This window comes from Salvelinus fontinalis, chromosome 30, assembly GCF_029448725.1.
Source record: "Salvelinus fontinalis isolate EN_2023a chromosome 30, ASM2944872v1, whole genome shotgun sequence".
In the NCBI taxonomy this organism is placed as follows: domain Eukaryota; kingdom Metazoa; phylum Chordata; class Actinopteri; order Salmoniformes; family Salmonidae; genus Salvelinus; species Salvelinus fontinalis.
Window position 1 is genome coordinate 12,361,493 of NC_074694.1, and position 20,077 is coordinate 12,381,569.

General features: G+C 43.9%; 1 protein-coding gene across 1 annotated transcript; it reads right to left on the minus strand.

Moving 5' to 3' along the window:
- Positions 1 to 431: 431 nt before the first annotated feature.
- On the minus strand, positions 432 to 19,482 carry LOC129828638 (complement C1q tumor necrosis factor-related protein 1-like). Its single transcript, XM_055889733.1, has 4 exons — positions 19,265 to 19,482; positions 5,718 to 6,151; positions 5,389 to 5,525; positions 432 to 4,384 (listed from the first exon to the last, which is right to left on the minus strand). The coding sequence occupies exons 2-4, from the start codon at positions 6,149 to 6,151 to the stop codon at positions 3,834 to 3,836; spliced, it is 1,122 nt and encodes a 373-aa protein (XP_055745708.1). The 5' UTR covers positions 19,265 to 19,482; the 3' UTR covers positions 432 to 3,833.
- Between the last annotated feature and the right edge of the window lie 595 nt (positions 19,483 to 20,077).

The following is a 20,077-nucleotide window of genomic DNA, read 5'->3' on the forward strand; positions in this document are numbered from 1 at the left end:
TCCCAAAAGCCTAAGAGAGGCAGAGGGAGAGCACAGTAACTACAGAAAGAAAGACAGAGGCATAATATTTGCTGTCTCCGTCTCTAGGTTGGGTCTGGGTTGGAGCATTCTGATCTACCCAGCACATTCCACTGTGTCCACTGAAAGAGCTTGGCAGGTACACACCATCAAATACCCAGAGGAACTAGAGACACACCCGATACAATACAGGCTCACACACACACACACACACACACACACACACACACACACACACACACACACACACACACACACACACACACACACACACACACACACACACACACACACACACACACACACACACACACACACACACACACACGCCTAAATAAGCATGCAAGGATACCATTTCTCTCATGTATTCTCTCAACCTCCCTGTCACTCAAACAAACAACAGAGCATTTTATATTTGTATTTTTAATGAATATGAACCATATACATTCTCAGTTTAATCTTTATATATCAAAACTACTTTCAAACAATCCATACTGTAGTGGCTGCCCGGTCGTCATTGTAAATAAGATTTTGTTCTTAATTGACTCGCATGAATGAATAAAGGTTCAATTAAAAGAAAGTCAACAGTAGACAGCTTTCACTGACAGTATATCAAATACGTACATCTGCATGCACTAAAACAGTTTCCTGTCATTTCTGGTTTTGGGTAAGTATTTCCTGGCCTTCCTCTCCACATCCTTTTTTACTTCCATTTTAGCTCATCGAAAAGGGTTGGATGACTTTGTCTGGACCCTGTTACTTGTCCAGAAAAATAAGTGAACTAATTCATTAGAAACTGGAGTTTCACTTATACTGAACAAAATATAAACTTAACATGTAAAGTGTTCCGTCTTTCATGAGCTGAAATAAAACATTTTCCATATGCACAAAAAGCGTATGTCTCTCAAATTGTGTGCACAAATTTGTTTACATCCCTGTTAGTGATTTTTTTTATCATTTTTCAAGATAATCCATCCTCCTGACAGGTGTGGCATATCAAGAAGATGATTAATCAGCATGATCATTACACAGATGCACCTTGTGCTGGGGACAATAAAAAGGCCACTCTAAAATGTGCAGTTTTGTCACACAACACAATGCTGCAGATGTCTCAAGTTTTGAGGGAGCGTGCTGACTGCAGGAATGTCCGCCAGAGCTGTTGCCAGAGATTTCATGTTCAGTTCTCTACCATAAGCCGCCAACAAACATCATTTTAGAGAATTTGGCAGTATGTCCCACCAGCCTCTCAACCGCAGACCATGGGTAACCATGTCAGCCCAAGACCTCCACATCTGGCTTCTTCACCTGAGACCAGCCACCTGGACAGCTGATGAAACTGAGGAGTAATTTCTGTCTGAAATAAAGCCCTTTTATGGGGAAAAACGAATTCTGATTGGCTGGGCCTGGCTCCCAAGTGGGTGGGCCTAAGCCCTCCCAGGCCCACCCATGGCTGCACCTCTGCCCAGTCATGTGAAATCCATAGATTAGGGCCTAATACATTTATTTAAATTGACCGATTTCCTTACATGAACTGTAACTCAGGAAAATATTTTAAATTGTTGCATGCTACGTTTATATTTTTGTTCAGTATAAATTATTTGACTGACAATGACCTGTCATTCAAAAGCCATGAGGGGAAGTCAAGTAGGACCCAGGGATAGGGTGTGATGGTTTGGTTTTGTAACAAGGCCCAACTAGGACCCAGGGATAGGGTGTGATGGTTTGGTTTTGTAACAAGGCCCAAATAGGACCCAGGGATAGGGTGTGAGGGTTTGGTTTGGAATGGGGCCCTGACCTTGGGGGCTAATAGTGAGCTCTAGGGACTTCTTCATCTGATTGGCTGTCATCAACTTGTATAAACAGAATATTGGGAAACCATCCTTGACATACTAAATGACTTGAGGTTTCATGGAAAGTGAATACTGGCTTGTGGCAACAACAAAAAAAATCATTTTTATGTCGAACTTGATATGATTTTGGTATATATTTTTTTCACCACTGGTGTTACACTTGACATTATAATATTTAACAATAAAAAAAAGCACATAATTATATTTCAAACAATTTGCAAAATACAATACAATATATACTGTATGGATTGTTTCTTTTACCCGAACACCATTTAAAAAGTAAAAGCTCCACATGTAATTATGCGGCGGGTTTTGCAGCTCACGTTCAGTATAGCTGGTCCTATTGTTGTATTATACATGGTAGGTTAAATCCACTATGAAAGAATATTGTCACCGCGCCCTAAATGGCACCCTATTCCCTATGTAGTGCACTACTTTTTACCACGGCCCATAGAGCTCTGGTCAGAAGTAACTGCCCAAGGAATAGGGTGCCATTTGGGATGCTTCCATTGTCAATATTAGTTCTGGGTTTTTCATTTCATATTTCAAAGAAGGACAACCCCACCCTAGTACAATAACATAAACCTACAGATACAGTTTGCTTACAAGGTTTGAATGTCCACAGGCACCAAACAACCAGAATGCAACTATGTGAGTGAATGTACAGATATGCCATGCTTTGTCTAGTTCATATGAAGTCCATTTTAGCACCTGTTGCTTTATCTAGTCTAGGTCATTTTATGACATGTTTTATGATATCTATGTATACAACAGTTTTACACTGGGGACAATAAAGATCTATTAAGTTGAAATTGACAATAAATATATATTGACATTTAAATGGATGTGTTTACAGTGTAATATGTCCAATCTGTGTCTAACTCAAAAAAATATTTTTATTATCGTCTCTACATCTGAAAGCTATGAGGAGTGCTCTTAACCCAACATACAGTTTATCTGGGTGCAAAGTTGATACGAATCATAATACTTTGCATCACACAAAATACACTCAAAATACATGATTCATAAAGGTTCTGCGTCCAAAAAGCACCGTAACGGTATTCCGTTATACAGGGTTTTTTTACCAGAAAAAAAACAGTGTCTAAATAGGGAATATGGTGCCATTTGGGACGCAGCCTAAGTGTTGCAGGGAGTCAATGTGCCATTTTTAAGATTTACTGGCCAAAAGTGAAACAGTACTGTAAGAATGGTATATCTGCAAGAGAGTGCTTCACACAATCAAGGCACTTTGAACACGATTATTGCTATCTGAGATCCTTGGGACATCCCTACCCTGAGGATAATTTTTCTCCGCTCTGTTGACAAGTATTTTTCCCATCTCATACAGGAGTAATAAAGGCCTAGAGCACTCATCTGGTGGGGGGGTGTAATTCCAGTTTTTATTTTATTATATTATATTAATATTATATTGTTTTATTCATCAGGGGGTGCTGCAGCACCCTCAGCACCACTACTTCCCGTGTGGGTTGTTGTAGCGTTCTTGAATTGTGGCCATCTTGAATTGTGGCCATCTTGAATTGTGGTAATCTTGAATTGTGGCCATCTTGAACTGTGGCCATCTTGAATTGATCCTGTTTGGTTGTTTCCTGACAAAACCTCCAAACGATCATCAATCTTCATCAGGCTGTGTGTGCAACATGTTTTTGCCAAATTAACAAGTGGCTTGGTTTACTTCTCAAAGTAAGTCAATATCTCTTTTGATATCTGGATTAAAATACAGTTATTATAACACACATAAAAAGACCCAATAAGAACGTGAAGAAGATATTCTTCTATGAACTGGGAACCAATCTTCTTCACATTTTGTTCTCCTTCTCGCGTCACACTGGTCCATCATACAAGCCCACAACCCCACCAGAATGCGTCCCAAGTGGGATCCTGTTCCCTATGTAGTGGACTATACAGCTAATAGGGTGCCATTTGGGAAACAGTCCCAACCGACCCCTACCCCTCACTCTTGGGCTTGATAAGGTGTCCATTGAAGGTGATGTAGGTATCAAAGTCATCGCTGAAGATGGCGTTCTCCCTCTCTCCTTTGAACAGCCGGACCCACACCTGGTCCTCTTGCTCCAGCTCTAGCATCAGGCCCTGGCTCTGCATGATGCTCCGGTCACTGGACTGGGCATACAGGATCACCACCTCTCTCTCGTTATGCATCACGTGCACGTACGTCTCCTTCTGGTTCCACGTGTGCACGTTCAGGCTGAAGTAGTAGATTCCCGGCACGTAGCAGTAGAACTTGCCGGTGAACATGTTGAAGTGGCCGTAGAGGTTGACGAGCTCAGTGTCGAACACTAAGGTCTGGTAGTAGTCGTTGGAGTGGATGGCCTTCTTGCGGCCCACGGAGAAGGCAGCGTACTGGGCCTTGCAGGGGTCACCCGGGGCCCCCATGATCCCCTTGGTGCCCTTGATGCCGTTGGGCCCACGGGGGCCGGACTGGCCGGACTTGCCGGATTTACCGTAGGGTCCTCGCTGGCCGCTGTCCCCCTTCTCACCTAGAGAAGGACAAAGTAGAAATTATAGAAATGACCTCAGGTCAGTGGATGGTCAAGATGGTTTCCCCCGCGTTTCTGTACTCAAATAACTGACGATTAGGATTTGAAATGTGTTTATGATCCGTTGAACTATTTGTTGTGTTTGTGTCTGACACCGACTGGTCCGCTGGTTAGCATAGCAATAACAATGTGGCAGATACAAATACCCACAGCTGTTATCCCCTCTCCTAACCCACTGGTTTCAAAACTAGTTTTGGCCCAAAGCCTTTATTCGCCTAATTGTTATCCCGCTAGACACAGTCTGAGTCCCAAATAGCACCCTGTTACCCACATAGTGTACCATTTGGAATGCACTTGACAGATTTGAGATCAGAATTTTAAGACAAATAGAGTAAAAAGTAACAATTCCTTAGTGTGTATATGTGACCCACCGAAAAAAAAATGTGTTAAACTAACACTTTTCACAGTGTTGACAAACTAACACCCCTAGAGTGTTGGTCCCTAACACCATGGGTGCTGTAAATTTCAACTTAAATGAACACTTTATTAGAGTTGATGCCATTATACTTTTTTAGTGTTAGGGAATAACTGGTAGTGTTACATTATTTTGGAGGGGGTGTTGTTTTAAAACTGCATATTTCCCAGCATGCTTTTTGAAGTCATGTGAGAGATACTCACGCATGATTATGTTTGTCAGTGACAGAGACATTATTGTTGCATTCAATAACTCTCACTGCTGAAGTCTTCACCAAATAACTGCCTTAGTGTTTGAATTAGACATAAAACCTTTTATGGCCAGTTATGGCATAGTGATCCTCAAAATGGTGGTCTGAAAATCATCACTTATGGGTCACATCAGACTTGTAAATCACAATATGCTGGTTTGAAAGGTGATTGAGCATTTTCGGCCAATTGTGTCAAAAATAGGTAAAGTATTCGAGACGTTGATCCAACGCAAACTTCAGACCCATTGGCTACGTAGTAGTATCTGTGGCACCACCTACCTTTGAGGATGGTTATGTTGATCTGTGGCACCGCCTGGTACTGTGGGTAGTGTTGTGGGTACTGGGGGTTGGCAGACTGAGTACGGACCTCCTCTCCAGGGTCACAGCACCGCTGACACTCTTTACCCCTCACCTCACTAGCAGAGAAAACAATGTCAACGGACACAACACCAAATGGCACCCCAACTCCCTATTTAGTGCATCACTTTTGACCAGGGCCAAGAGTAGCGCACCATATAGGGACCCTGGTCAAAAGTAGTGCACTATATAGGGAATAGGATGCCACTTGGAGAGGTATTATTAGGTAGTATGTTGTATAGCAGTAATACCTGGCATCTCTGTGGTAGTCCCAGGTGTCTGGCCTGGTGTCTGGCCTGGCATCTCTGTGGTAGTCCCAGGTGTCTGGCCTGGTGTCTGGCCTGGCATCTCTCTGGTAGTCCCTGGAGTCTGTCCTGGTGTCTGGCCTGGCATCTCTGTGGTAGTCCCAGGTGTCTGGCCTGGTGTCTGGCCTGGCATCTCTCTGGTAGTCCCTGGTGTCTGTCCTGGTGTCTGTCCTGGAGTCTAGCCTGGAGTCTGCCCAGGTGTCTAGCCTGGTGTCTGTCCTGGTGTCTAGCCTGGAGTCTGTCCTCTCTCTGTCCCTGTCTCTGTTCTGGTCTTGTTCCTGGTCGTATGGGGTCCGGTAGGGTTCACCTGACTCCACCAAAAAAAGCAGCACCACCCACGCACACAGGGAAGAGGGTGGAGGCCCACCACGCACTTTCATCTTCAGGAAACAGGGAACAGGAAGTGACATCAGTCATGATCAGGAAGTGATTGAGCTCATAAGGTGAGGAATGGTCATCACTAGTTACCACAGCCACAAAGTCATTATGGCTAAACCCCACCTATTTCTAAAACGTCTCTTCTTCAAAATCTGATTTTAAACCTACCCTAACCTTAACCACACTGCTAACCTTATAGCTAACACCAACTTTTAGTTTTCATGAATTTTTACAATATAGACAATTTTGACTTTGTGGCTGTGGTAACTAGTGAGGAGAGAGGATGCAATGAATCAAGGAAATACAATTGAGATCCACCCATAGATGTTGTTACTGGTTGTTTTTTGCACTCTAGTTTTACTATGAATGGTTCTCTATCTCTAGGAGAGTGGTTACTACATGACGGGCCAAGGTGGGGAAGGACGCAGTGTCTCTGGAAACAGAGTGGTTTGCCCTGCTGCTGTAATGTATTTGTGGGATAAACCAAATGTCTAGGATGGTGATGACACCTCATTATGACAACAACAGGGTGCGTCTCAAATGTCACCCTACTACCTACAATATATATTTCACCAGGGCTCTGAACAAAAGTAGTGCACTATGTAGGGAATAGGGTGCAATTTGAGATGGAGACAGACTCTAAAAACTGTTAATCAGTGTAAAAAACAACACACAAAACATTTTTTTTTTTTTTTACACATTAGACTAATTAATTTAACACAGACTAATTAATTTCACACATGAGACTAACTAATTTCACTAACTAATTTCACACATTAGACACAGCAGCTAATGGAGATCCATTAAAATGGCGCTGGAAGAAATGGAAGCCGTTTTACAGGCGACTAAACAATTGTGCTATTATGTGTTTTTCTTCACATTATTTGTAAATTATTTTGTACATCATGTTTCTGCCACCGTATCTTACGGCAAAAAAGAGCTTCTGGATATCAGGACAGCGATCACTCACCTCGGATCAGATTAATATTTTTTCTTAAACAAGCAGGAAGCACGGTATATACTGCTAACAGCCGACAAGGCCAACATCCTCGTTATTGGCAAGAGAAAGAGACGCAGGTACAGAGGACACAGAGCGGGGTGACTCGTAAGGATCCGCGGAAGGCGAGTGGGAAAGCTGCCGATACCGTCAATATTACTCACCAACGTACAATCATTGGACAATAAATTAGACGAGGTACGATCACGAAAATCCTTCCAACATGACATCAAAAACTGTAACATCTTATGTTTCACGGAATCGTGGCAGAATGACGACATGGATATTCAGCTAGCAGGATATACTCTGCACCGGCTAGATAGAACAGTACACTCCGGTAAGACAAGGGGGGGGCGGTCTGTGCATATTTGTAAACAACAGCTGGTGCACGAAATCTGAGGAAGTCTCTAGATGTTTCTCGCCTGAAGTAGAGTATATTGTGATAAACTGTAGACCACACTATTTGTCAAGAGAGTTTTCAGCTATACTTTTCGTGGCTGTTTATTTACCACCACAGACAGATGCTGGCACTAAGACCGCACTCAGTCAGCTGTATAAGGAAATAAGCAAACAGGAAACCGCTCACCCAGAGGCTGCGCTCCTAGTGGCCGGAGACTTTAATGCAAGGAAACTTAAATCAGTTCTACCTAATCTCTATCAACATGTTAAATGCGCAACCAGAGGGAAAAAAATTCTAGATCACCTTTACTCCACACACAGAGACGTGTACAAAGCTCTCCCTCACCCTCCATTTGGTAAATCTGACCACAATTCCATCCTCCTGATTCCTAAAGCAGGAAGCACCAGTGACTCGGTCTATAAAAAGTGGTCAGATTAAGCAGATGCTAAACTACAGGACTGTTTTGCTATCACAGACTGGAACATGTTCCGGGATTCTTCAGATCGCATTTAGGAGTACACCACATCAGTCACTGGCTTTATCAATAAGTGCATTGAGGACGTCGTCCCCACAGAGACTGTACGTACATACTCCAACCAGTAGCCATGGATTACAGGCAACATTCGTACTGAGCTAAAGGGTAGAGCTGCCGCTTTCAAGGTGTGGGACTCTAACCCGGAAGGTCATAGGAAATCCTGCTATGCCCTCCGACGAACCATCAACCAGGCAAATACCAATACAGGGCTAAGATTGAATTGTAAAACACCGGCTCCAACGCTTGTCTTATGTGGCAGGGCTTGCAAACGATTACAGACTACACAGGGAAGCACAGCTGCGAGCTGCCCAGTGACACAAGCCTACCAGACAAGCTAAACCCCTTCTATGCTCGCTTCGAGGCAAGCAACACTGAGGCATGCATGAGAGCATCAGCTGTTCCGGATGACTGTGTGATCACGCTCTCCGTAGCCGACGTGAGTAAGACATTTAAACAGGTCAACATTCACAAGGGCCGCGGGCCAGACGAATTACAAGGACGTGTGCTCCGAGCATGTGCTGAACAACTGGCAGGTGTCTTCACTGACATTTTCAACATGTCCCTGATTGAGTCTGTAATACCAACATGTTTCAAGCAGACCACCATAGTCCCTGTGCCCAAGAACACAAAGGCAACCTGCCTAAATTACTACAGACCCGTAGCACTCACATCCATAGCCATGAAGTGCTTTGAAAGGGTGGTAATGGCTCACATCAACACCATTATCCCAGAAACCTTAGACCCACTCCAATTTACATACCGCCCAAACAGATCCACAGATGACACAATCTCTATTGCACTCCACACTGCCCTTTCCCACCTGGACAAAAGGAACACCTACGTGAGAATGCTATTCATTGACTACAGCGCAGTGTTCAATACCATAGTACCCTCAAAGCTCATCACTAAGCTAAGGATCCCTCTGCAACTGGATCCTAGACTTCCTGACGGGCCGCCCCCAGGTGGTGAGGGTAGGTAGCAACACAACTGGCACACTGATTCTCAACACTGGAGCTCCCCAGGGGTGCGTGCTCAGTCCCTTCCTGTGCTCCCTGTTCACACACGACTGCGTGGCCAGGCACGACTCCAACACCATCATTAAGCGTGCAGCTGACACAACAGTGGTAGGCCAGATCACCGACAACTACAAGACAGCCTATAGGGAGGAGGCCAGAGACCTGGCCGGGTGGTGCCAGAATAACAGCCTATCCCTCAATGTAACCAAGACTAAGGAGATGATTGTGGACTACAGGAAAAGGAGGACCAAGCACGCCCCCATTCTCATCGACGGGGCTGTAGTGGAGCAGGTTGAGAGCTTCAAGTTCCTTGCTGTCTACATCACCAACAAACTATAATGGTCCAAACATACCAAGACAGTCGTGAAGAGGGCACGACAAAACCTATTTCCCCTCAGGAAACTAAAAAGATTTGGCATGGGTCCTCAGATCCTCAAAAGGTTCTACAGCTGCAACATCGAGAGCATCCTGACTGGTTGCATCACTGCCTGGTACGGCAACTGCTCGGCCTCAAACCGCAAGGCACTGCATAGGGTAGTGCGTACGACCCAGTACATCACTAGGGGTAAGCTGCCTACCATCCAGGACCTCCACACCAGGTGGTGTCAGAGGAAGGCCCTAAAACTTGTCAAAGTACCCAGCCACCCTAGTCATAGACTGGTCTCTCTACTACCGCATGGCAAGCTGTACTGGATCGCAAAGTCTAGGACCAAAAGGCTTCTCAACAGCTTTTACCCCCAAGCCATAATACTCCTGAATAGTTAATCAAATGGCTACCCGGACTATTTGCATTGTGCCCCCCAACCCCTCTTTTACGCTGCTGCTACCCTCTGTTTATCATATATGCATAGTCACTTTAACTATACATTCATGTACATACTTCCTCAATTAGCCTGACTAACCGGTGGCCCCTCACATTGGCTACCCGGACTATCTGCATTGTGTCCCGCCACCCACCACCCCCTCCTTTACGCTGCTGATACTGTCTGTTAATAAAAATGCATAGTCACTTTAACCATACCAACATGTACATACTACCTCAATCAGCCCGACTAACCGGTGCCTGTATATAACCTCCCTACTGTATATAGCCTCGCTACTGTATATAACCTCGCTACTGTATATAGCCTCACTACTGTATATAGCCTCACTACTGTATATAGCCTCGCTACTGTATATAGCCTCGCTACTGTATATAACCTCGCTACTGTATATAGCCTCACTACTGTATATAGCCTCGCTACTGTATATAACCTCGCTACTGTATATAGCCTCACTACTGTATATAGCCTCACTACTGTATATAGCCTCGCTACTGTATATAGCCTCTCTACTGTATATAGCCTCTCTACTGTATATAGCCTCACTACTGTATATAGCCTCGCTACTGTATATAGCCTCACTACTGTATATAACCTCACTACTATATATAGCCTCTCTACTGTATATAGCCTCTCTACTGTATATAGCCTCTCTACAGTATATAGCCTCACTACTGTATATAGCCTCACTACTGTATATAGCCTCACTACTGTATATAGCCTCTCTACTGTATATAGCCTCTCTACTGTATATAGCCTCTCTACTGTATATAGCCTCACTACTGTATATAGCCTCGCTACTGTATATAGCCTCACTACTGTATATAGCCTCACTACTGTATATAGCCTCTCTACTGTATATAGCCTCTCTACTGTATATAGCCTCTCTACTGTATATAGCCTCACTACTGTATATAGCCTCTCTACTGTATATAGTCTCACTACTGTATATAGCCTCGCTGCTGTTATTTTTCACTGTCTTTTTACTGTTGTTTTATTATTTCCTAATCTATTGTTCACCTAATACCTATTTTTTATTTAAAAATTGCACTGTTGGTCAGGGCCTGTAAGTAAGCATTTCACTGTTGTATTCGGCACACGTGACAAATAAACGTTGATTTGATTTGACTAACTCAAGAGAAAGTATGCTGGAGAATTTGATGGTCTTTGGATGTCTTTAAGGTAGTGATGACATAATGCCCTTGCACCGATCCTGACGATCAGATACGTTTTGAAGATCTAAGGTCAAGATAATAAGGGTCACTGCTCTCTCACCCTGAAGAAGTGTGAGAGGAATGTTATGTTACTCTTCAGATCAGGACTATGGCATGAGAGAGAGTCAGCTGACGGATCATGTGTGAGATGTTGTTTTCACATAAGGACCAGGAGGAAAGTGCAGCCTAATCTGAAATTATAGGTCATATGTTTTATGTCCACATGGCTCCTCGCTTTGTATTTCGTTTTTTGTTCTCTCTCAGTATTTGTGTCTTTCTGTCTGCTGCTATTATGAATCTCCTCTGGGGATAATCAAAGTACTTATTAATCTATTGAAACACGGGGTAGATCATTACCTTTCAGTGTACTGGTAAGGGTTGATTGTTTTTCTTCTCCAATTAGGAGATCGTATCACCCTAAAGTCTATAATCACCATTAACTCTCCTCTCTCCGTATCAAGGAAATGACATCACAGCAGTTATTAACATGTTTTGTTTTTTTTGTTTCCTGTGATGCAGTGTGATCGACGTTTAAAGCGAGTAGCTACTTTGGAGAAGACACGTGCTTTTGAAGTCCAATCATCAGGCTAAGACCAGATAAAACAGTATCCCTGTCAGGTATAGTCCCTCTCTGGCCTCTAGGTCATCAGACTGAGACCAGATAGAACAGTGTTCCTGTCAGGTATAGTCCCTCTCCGGCCTCTAGGTCATCAGACTGAGACCAGATAAAACAGTGTTCCTGTCAGGTATAGTCCCTCTCCGGCCTCTAGGTCATCAGACTGAGACCAGATAGAACAGTGTTCCTGTCAGGTATAGTCCCTCTCTGGCCTCTAGGTCATCAGACTGAGACCAGATAGAACAGTGTTCCTGTCAGGTATAGTCCCTCTCTGGCCTCTAGGTCATCAGACTGAGACCAGATAGAACAGTGTTCCTGTCAGGTATAGTCCCTCTCTGGCCTCTAGGTCATCAGACTGAGACCAGATAAAACAGTGTTCCTGTCAGGTATAGTCCCTCTCCGGCCTCTAGGTCATCAGACTGAGACCAGATAAAACAGTGTTCCTGTCAGGTATAGTCCCTCTCCGGCCTCTAGGTCATCAGACTGAGACCAGCTAGAACAGTGTTCCTGTCAGGTATAGTCCCTCTCCGGCCTCTAGGTCATCAGGCTGAGACCAGATAGAACAGTGTTCCTGTCAGGTATAGTCCCTCTCCGGCCTCTAGGTCATCAGACTGAGACCAGATAAAACAGTGTTCCTGTCAGGTATAGTCCCTCTCCGGCCTCTAGGTCATCAGACTGAGACCAGATAGAACAGTGTTCCTGTCAGGTATAGTCCCTCTCCGGCCTCTAGGTCATCAGGCTGAGACCAGATAGAACAGTGTTCCTGTCAGGTATAGTCCCTCTCCGGCCTCTAGGTCATCAGGCTGAGACCAGATAAAACAGTGTTCCTGTCAGGTATAGTCCCTCTCCGGCCTCTAGGTCATCAGACTGAGACCAGATAAAACAGTGTTCCTGTCAGGTATAGTCCCTCTCCGGCCTCTAGGTCATCAGACTGAGACCAGATAAAACAGTGTTCCTGTCAGGTATAGTCCCTCTCTGGCCTCTAGGTCATCAGACTGAGACCAGATAAAACAGTGTTCCTGTCAGGTATAGTCCCTCTCCGGCCTCTAGGTCATCAGACTGAGACCAGATAAAACAGTGTTCCTGTCAGGTATAGTCCCTCTCCGGCCTCTAGGTCATCAGACTGAGACCAGCTAGAACAGTGTTCCTGTCAGGTATAGTCCCTCTCCGGCCTCTAGGTCATCAGGCTGAGACCAGATAGAACAGTGTTCCTGTCAGGTATAGTCCCTCTCCGGCCTCTAGGTCATCAGACTGAGACCAGATAAAACAGTGTTCCTGTCAGGTATAGTCCCTCTCCGGCCTCTAGGTCATCAGACTGAGACCAGATAAAACAGTGTTCCTGTCAGGTATAGTCCCTCTCCGGCCTCTAGGTCATCAGACTGAGACCAGATAAAACAGTGTTCCTGTCAGGTATAGTCCCTCTCTGGCCTCTAGGTCATCAGACTGAGACCAGATAAAACAGTGTTCCTGTCAGGTATAGTCCCTCTCCGGCCTCTAGGTCATCAGGCTGAGACCAGATAGAACAGTTTTCCTGTCAGGTATAGTCCCTCTCCGGCCTCTAGGTCATCAGACTGAGACCAGATAAAACAGCACTACGACTTGAACATTGAGCAAAAGTCTGTGCTGTGGTGCATATCTGTGAACCAATGTGGTGGTAAATCAGACAAACACTAATGTACGTCCCACATGGCACCCTATTCCCTACATAGTACACTAGTTTAGATTAGAGCCCTATTCCCCATATAGTGCACTAGTTTAGATTAGAGCCCTATTCCACATATAGTGCACTAGTTTAGATTAGAGCCCTATTCCCCATATAGTGCACTTGTTTAGATCAGAGCCCTATTCCCCATATAGTGCACTAGTTTAGATCAGAGCCCTATTTCCTACATGGTGCAGTACAAAAGTAGCGGACTAGAAAGGGAATAGTTTGTCATTTGGAACGCATGGAGAGAATAGACTTTCAACAGAAAGAGAAGGGACTGTCTGTACTGACAGAGAAGGTTTATACGCAGTCTAATATGGCAAGAGACTAACAATAAAGAATCTGAAGTATGAATTAACAGGAATGTCACGGTTAACAAGGATGGACGAGAGAGAAGACACTAGTCAATGAAACAGCAGAGAATATATCAAGTGTATAATCAGTGTGTGTGTGTGTGTGTGTGTGTGTGTGTGTGTGTGTGTGTGTGTGTGTGTGTGTGTGTGTGTGTGTGTGTGTGTGTGTGTGTGTGTGTGTGTGTGTGTGTGTGTGTGTGTGTGTGTGTGTGTGTGTGTGTGTGTGTGTGTGTGTGTGCGTGCATGACTTTGTCTCCTCATCTGAGAGCATGATAACCCTGATGTCAGGTGCATCTGAAGAAGTTGAAATGCGTTGTGGCCACAGCTGAATCTCTAATCCCCTGGTTAATCTCATGTGTTCACTTTATGAACTCTGACCTCTAACACTGATTCTTCATGCAACTTGATGCTTCCCAAATGGCACCCTATTCCCTTTATGGTGCTCTACTTTTGACGAGGGCCCATAAGGCTCTGATGGTCAACAGTAGTGCATTATATAGTGAACAGGATACCATAGGGTAAAAGCCAGACCACGTCTACCCTTCACCCTCTGCTCTTTTATTAGGTCTCTCCTCTCTCTAATCCAGATGCAGGAGGAACGGGGAAGCTATTGGAGACAGAGGATCCATCCTAAATGGTACCCAATTCCACAACAGTAAAATGGGTTTAAAGAATTCTGGAATTATTTTCCAAGTGGTTTTCCCAGTTGATGTTTACAGAGATGGTATCTAAGTGTTTGTTTTAGAGATGGTACCTAAGTGTTTGTTTTGGATATGGTAACTAAGTGTTTGTTTACAGAGATGGTATCTAAGTGTTTATTTTAGAGATGGTAACTAAGTGTTTGTTTTGGAGATGGTATCTAAGTGTTTGTTTTAGAGATGGTAACTAAGTGTTTGTTTTGGAGATGGTAACTAAGTGTTTGTTTTAGAGATGGTAACTAAGTGTTTGTTTTGGAGATGGTAACTAAGTGTTTGTTTTAGAGATGCTATCTAAGTGTTTGTTTTGGAGATGGTAACTAAGTGTTTGTTTACAGAGATGGTATCTAAGTGTTTGTTTTAGAGATGGTATCTAAGTGTTTGTTTTCGAGATGGTAACTAAGTGTTTGTTTTGGAGATGGTAACTAAGTGTTTGTTTTAGAGATGGTAACTAAGTGTTTGTTTTGGAGATGGTAACTAAGTGTTTGTTTTGGAGATGGTATCTAAGTGTTTGTTTTGGAGATGGTAACTAAGTGTTTGTTTTGGAGATGGTAACTAAGTGTTTGTTTTGGAGATGGTAACTAAGTGTTTGTTTTTTGGAGATGGTAACTAAGTGTTTGTTTTGGAGATGGTATCTAAGTGTTTGTTTTGGAGATGGTAACTAAGTGTTTGTTTTGGAGATGGTAACTAAGTGTTTGTTTTGGAGATGGTAACTAAGTGTTTGTTTTTTGGAGATGGTAACTAAGTGTTTGTTTTGTATACTCTGATCCATTTTACTCATTGAAGTTTATTAGAAACAGTGGTTATGACTATTTACAGCAAACCGAGGGCGCTTTATCACCCTTTGTATCCCCCTTTTAAGTTATTAATGTACATTTGTAATATTTCAAGCAGATAACTGACAAAACCAGTGTTCAAATAGTAAAGAATTAACTTTCTGTTCTCTCATAAGACGTAATTTTGAACAAAGGACGATTCTTAAATGTTTTGTTTTAGTTGGCCCCTATCATGTTTACAATCCCAAGTTTGATATCTTCCTAACCCTCCCCTCTCTTCCCTTCAGATCCGCTCCAGAGATGTTTACACTACAGTGGCACACACACACACACACACACAAACACACACACACATATACTACAGTATTACATCAGTCCTCGGACTGGTGAGTTTAGGGAACGGTGAGAGAAATGGGCCATCTCGAACCACAGTCCTGACCTTCACAGTGTTATTGCTTCCCATATCTCCAGGGAACTCTTTGTGTGTGTGGGCTCTTAACCACTGGGGATGTGTGTGTGTGTGTGTGTGTGTGTGTGTGTGTGTGTGTGTGTGTGTGTGTGTGTGTGTGTGTGTGTGTGTGTGTGTGTGTGTGTGTGTGTGTGTGTGTGTGTGTGTGTGTGTGTGTGTGTGTGTGCACAGGAAGCAATGTAAAACACACACCAGCACGCCCACACACACACCCAGTGGTTCTCTTCTGAAGGAGAATATCTGAGAACCCTGCATCAGGGGCCAGCAAGGGAAAGTCCTGTGTGTGTGTGTGTGTGTGTGTGTGTGTGTGTGTGTGTGTGTGTGTGTGTGTGTGTGTGTGTGTGTGTGTGTGTGTGTGTGTGTGTGTGTGTGTGTGTGTGTGTGTGTGTGTGTGTGTGTGTGTGTGTGTGTGTGTGTGTGTGTGTGTGTGTGTGTGTGTGCGTGCGTGCGTGTGTGTGTGTGTGTGCGTGCGTGTCATCCAGAGCCTCAGAAACTGGAGCAAGTCCCAGTGTTGTCACCGCAGTCTCTTTGATACGGGTTAAGTTGTGACCTCTCCACTCCCTGTAAATCTTTTATATCCCAACGGTGGATGCTGAAGTTATTGGGACCCTTGATTCGGCAAATAGTGAAATGTACAAAACATTAGGAACACCTTCCTAATATTGAGATGCATTCCATTTGCCCACATATACAGTCAAGGGTGGTAAATCTACAATTTACTCGAAAAGCAAGGCACTCCGGGAAATATTTGAATAAGGCTTTATTCTAAGCAGTGTTTTAATTTAACACTGTTCCGGTGTCTATATGGGTTCACAGACTCCACACTTTCAGTGTTGATTTAAAAAAAAAATGAACACAGAAAATGTTTTATCATAAGTCCATGTCCCAGGCCATTTGTTGTGTAGATCCATATACACTGAGTGTACAAACTATTAAGAACACCTTCCTAATATTGAGTTGCACCCCCCCAACCCAGCAGCGTTGCAGTTCTTGACACACTCAAACCGGTGTGCCTGGCACCTACTACCATACCACGTTCAAAGGCAATTCAATCAAATTGTCTCAAGGCTTAAAAATCCTTCTTTAACCTGTCTCCTCCCCTTCATCTACACTGATTGAAGTGGATTTAAGGAATTGTAGATTCCACGTAGATTCACCTGGTCAGTCTATGTCATCGAAAGAGACGTGCCTGATGACGAGACAAACAGAAACCTAGTAGTACAGCAGACCCATCGCCCCAAAAACTAACTGTACTCATGCAGCGAAGATTCTGCTGGATCTTGTCTATGGTGGAATGTCTAAAGTCAGAAAATGTGCGTGTGTGGGTGTGTGTGTGTGTGTGTGTGTGTGTGTGTGTGTGTGTGTGTGTGTGTGTGTGTGTGTGTGTGTGTGTGTGTGTGTGTGTGTGTGTGTGTGTGTGTGTGTGTGTGTGTGTGTGTGTGTGTGTGTGTGTGTGCGCACATGTGTGACTAATTGCCTAACCTACATGTCTTCATAATTGCGTGTGTTGGTGTGTCTGTGCCTGTCTTCCTGCATATTGACTGCCAGGACAAAAGGAGATGTAAGGTACAGAAGTCAACAACAACTGTGTGTGTCTGTTTGTTGACTGAGTGTTCAATAATACAGACAAGTAGCTTCATGAATCTCTTATATGTTGTGTAACCCCCCCCCCCCCCCCCCCCCCCATTTATGTTTTCTGTCTGTTAATCTGACCCGATGAAAGATTAATCTGATCCCAGGTCTGTGGTTAGGGGTAGAAGCTACGTCTCATTGTATTTGTGTCATTGTTTTAGTTGAGGAGCAGCTTCAGTAGCCTGCTGTCCATCAGTAGTGGTATGAAACGTGACGACCTTGCGTACAGTACCAGACACACGCACGCACGCACACACACACAGACACGCACACAGTGATGATAAAATGCCAGGAGCATCTTCACCTGTAGCGTGACAGAGCATCACCAAATAAACAAAACACGTTGGGTGCATCCCAAATGGCACCCTATTCCCCATATAGTACACTACTTTAGATCAGAGCTCTGTGGGTCCTGGCCAAAAGTAGTGCACTAAATAGGTAATAGGCTACTATTTGGGACGTAGACCTGTTAATGACATAGTGAAGGCTAAAAACAGACCTGTACTCACCTGGTACAATATGCAGACAACAACTGAACAAGTGCAGTGCCTTTTTGACGGCAGAAAAAGTATTGGGAACTACTGTAGAAGAACATTGCTATGTAAGGTCCAAGTATTACATTAACACATTGTTTTACATATTCTCTGAAACTCTCTCTCTCTCCTGCTCTCCCTCTCTCTGGACTCTCTCTCTCTCCTCTGTCCCTCCCTCTCTCCTTTTCTCTGACACTCTCTCTCCTGCTCTCCCTCTCTCTGGGCTCCCCCCCACCCCCTCGTCTTTCCCTCTCTCCCTCCCTCGCTCACTCTCTTTCAATTCAATTTTCAATTTAAGGGTCTCTCTCGCTCTCCCTGGGCTCTCCCTGGGCTCTCTCTCCCTCCCTCTCTCCTCTCCCTCTCTCTCTCTCTCCCCCTCCCTCCCTTCCTCTCTCTCTCTCCCTCTCATTCTCTCTCTCCCATGGCAAGACATAAGTTGAGCAGTAGCAGCAGGTTTAGCAGCAGCCTGAAGTCTTTGTGATGGCATGCCCAAAGAATTCCTGTCCAACATTTCACATTTCACTGCTTTGCCTCCTCAGGACACTCCAATGCCTATCCCTCTCAAACACTCTGCTTCTGTTCTCTGATTATATCACTATAATGTCATATTGTGTTCATACCATTTCCATTGTTCTGTGTCTAACAGAGAGACAAGGGATCCGTCCCAAATCTCACCCTATTCCCTACGGGCCCTGGTCGAATGTAGTTCACTACAGAGGGAATTGGGTGCTATTTGGTACAGCGCCAAGTATTTCCATCTCTGAGTGCATTGTCACGGGAGCAGGGTTGCAAAAGTCCAGGAACTTTCAATAAATTGAAGGTTATATTACAATAATAATTGTCTGACCTCTTCATCAGTGAAATCCACATCTGTTAGCTTTTTCAAACACTTTAAAACCGGCAGCATCGATTTTCAAAACAATCCAACATACACAATAAACCCACAGATGACTAACTACAGTAACATTCTGAGTAACGGTTACAGATGATCTTTGTTGCTGTTGATACAACTGTGATATGTTGTTGTTTTCCTACTTTAGTTGAATGCACCGACTGTACGTCACTCCAGATAAGAGCATACATGTGGAAACAAACACTTGCAACGCATGCTAGGTATTATTCAAATGAGTACGAAATCTAGGAATGGTTTGTCCAGGCTCCACAGAAGCTGTGTGTGGGCGTGTCTTGACAGGCTTTGTTAACACATTTAATTGGCAAAAACAATGGAACCTGGATCTCAGCCGAATGTGTTCGTTCAGTATGAATACAATGTAATATATATCTGCACCATATTCCTGACGTTCAGATTCAACGCAACAAAATGAGCATTCTAGATAATATGACAACACTCACCTCTTCTGTGGTTATAGAGCCACAACACTCAGGCTATATGGAAAAGATCCTGTTTGTTTCTTTGACTTGGTTGTAGCCTGGTCTAGCCCACGTCTATCCCACCGTTAGTTTAATCTGGTTATATCCCAGTTAGTCTTCCTCAGATCCCTGCAGCCAGACAGTGTGTGAGAGTCCTCCACCTTCAACGCTCCCCTACTAACACTGAACACTGCTGCCTGCCTGCTGCTTGCGGAAAGACCGGATCCTTGAAACAAGTGGAGAGGGGTGGGGGGGGGATTGTTTATTTCACTTTTGTTTATGATCTATTCCACTTGCTTTGGCAATATAAACATGTTTCCCTTGTCAATAAAGCCCGTTGAATTGAGTTGAATTAATAGAGGTGTGAAGTAGCTGTAAGTAGATTCAACAGTTTGTCTGGACAAATGAAACAGATTGTTCTTCCAACGTTTTGTTGAGAATCATCTGTTGAGGGTCAATCGTTTTGAATGCTGTACATGTTTAAGTAATCCAAGTTGAGCCTGAGGGTACAAAAGGTCTGATTGGATATCGTGATGATAATAACACTGTGATGTGACAAGGATTTAATTAAACAGGACTGACATTTACATTTGTCGACTTGGAAAGAAGCCAGAATAGTCAAGATGTCAGAAAACAATACCCCTCATGCTGCTACATGTCTAGTCATTATAGGAGAGGTCTTAAAAGGATGCTGACATATCGAACTACTTAAACCATGCCTTTCTGCTGACGTGAACATTAAGTTGACGGAGTTATTGTCACAACAACGCCAAGAGCCGTCTACTGTTTGATGGA

Bases quoted from the DNA above. Each gene is read 5' to 3' on its own strand.
- LOC129828638 (XM_055889733.1), bottom strand. From the start codon at position 6,151: ATGAAAGTGCGTGGTGGGCCTCCACCCTCTTCCCTGTGTGCGTGGGTG. The intron at 5,526-5,717 runs GTATTACTGCTA...TTTCTCTGCTAG, and splicing joins GACTACCACAGAGATGCCAG to TGAGGTGAGGGGTAAAGAGT. The intron at 4,385-5,388 runs GTAGGTGGTGCC...GTCCTTCTCTAG, and splicing joins CAACATAACCATCCTCAAAG to GTGAGAAGGGGGACAGCGGC.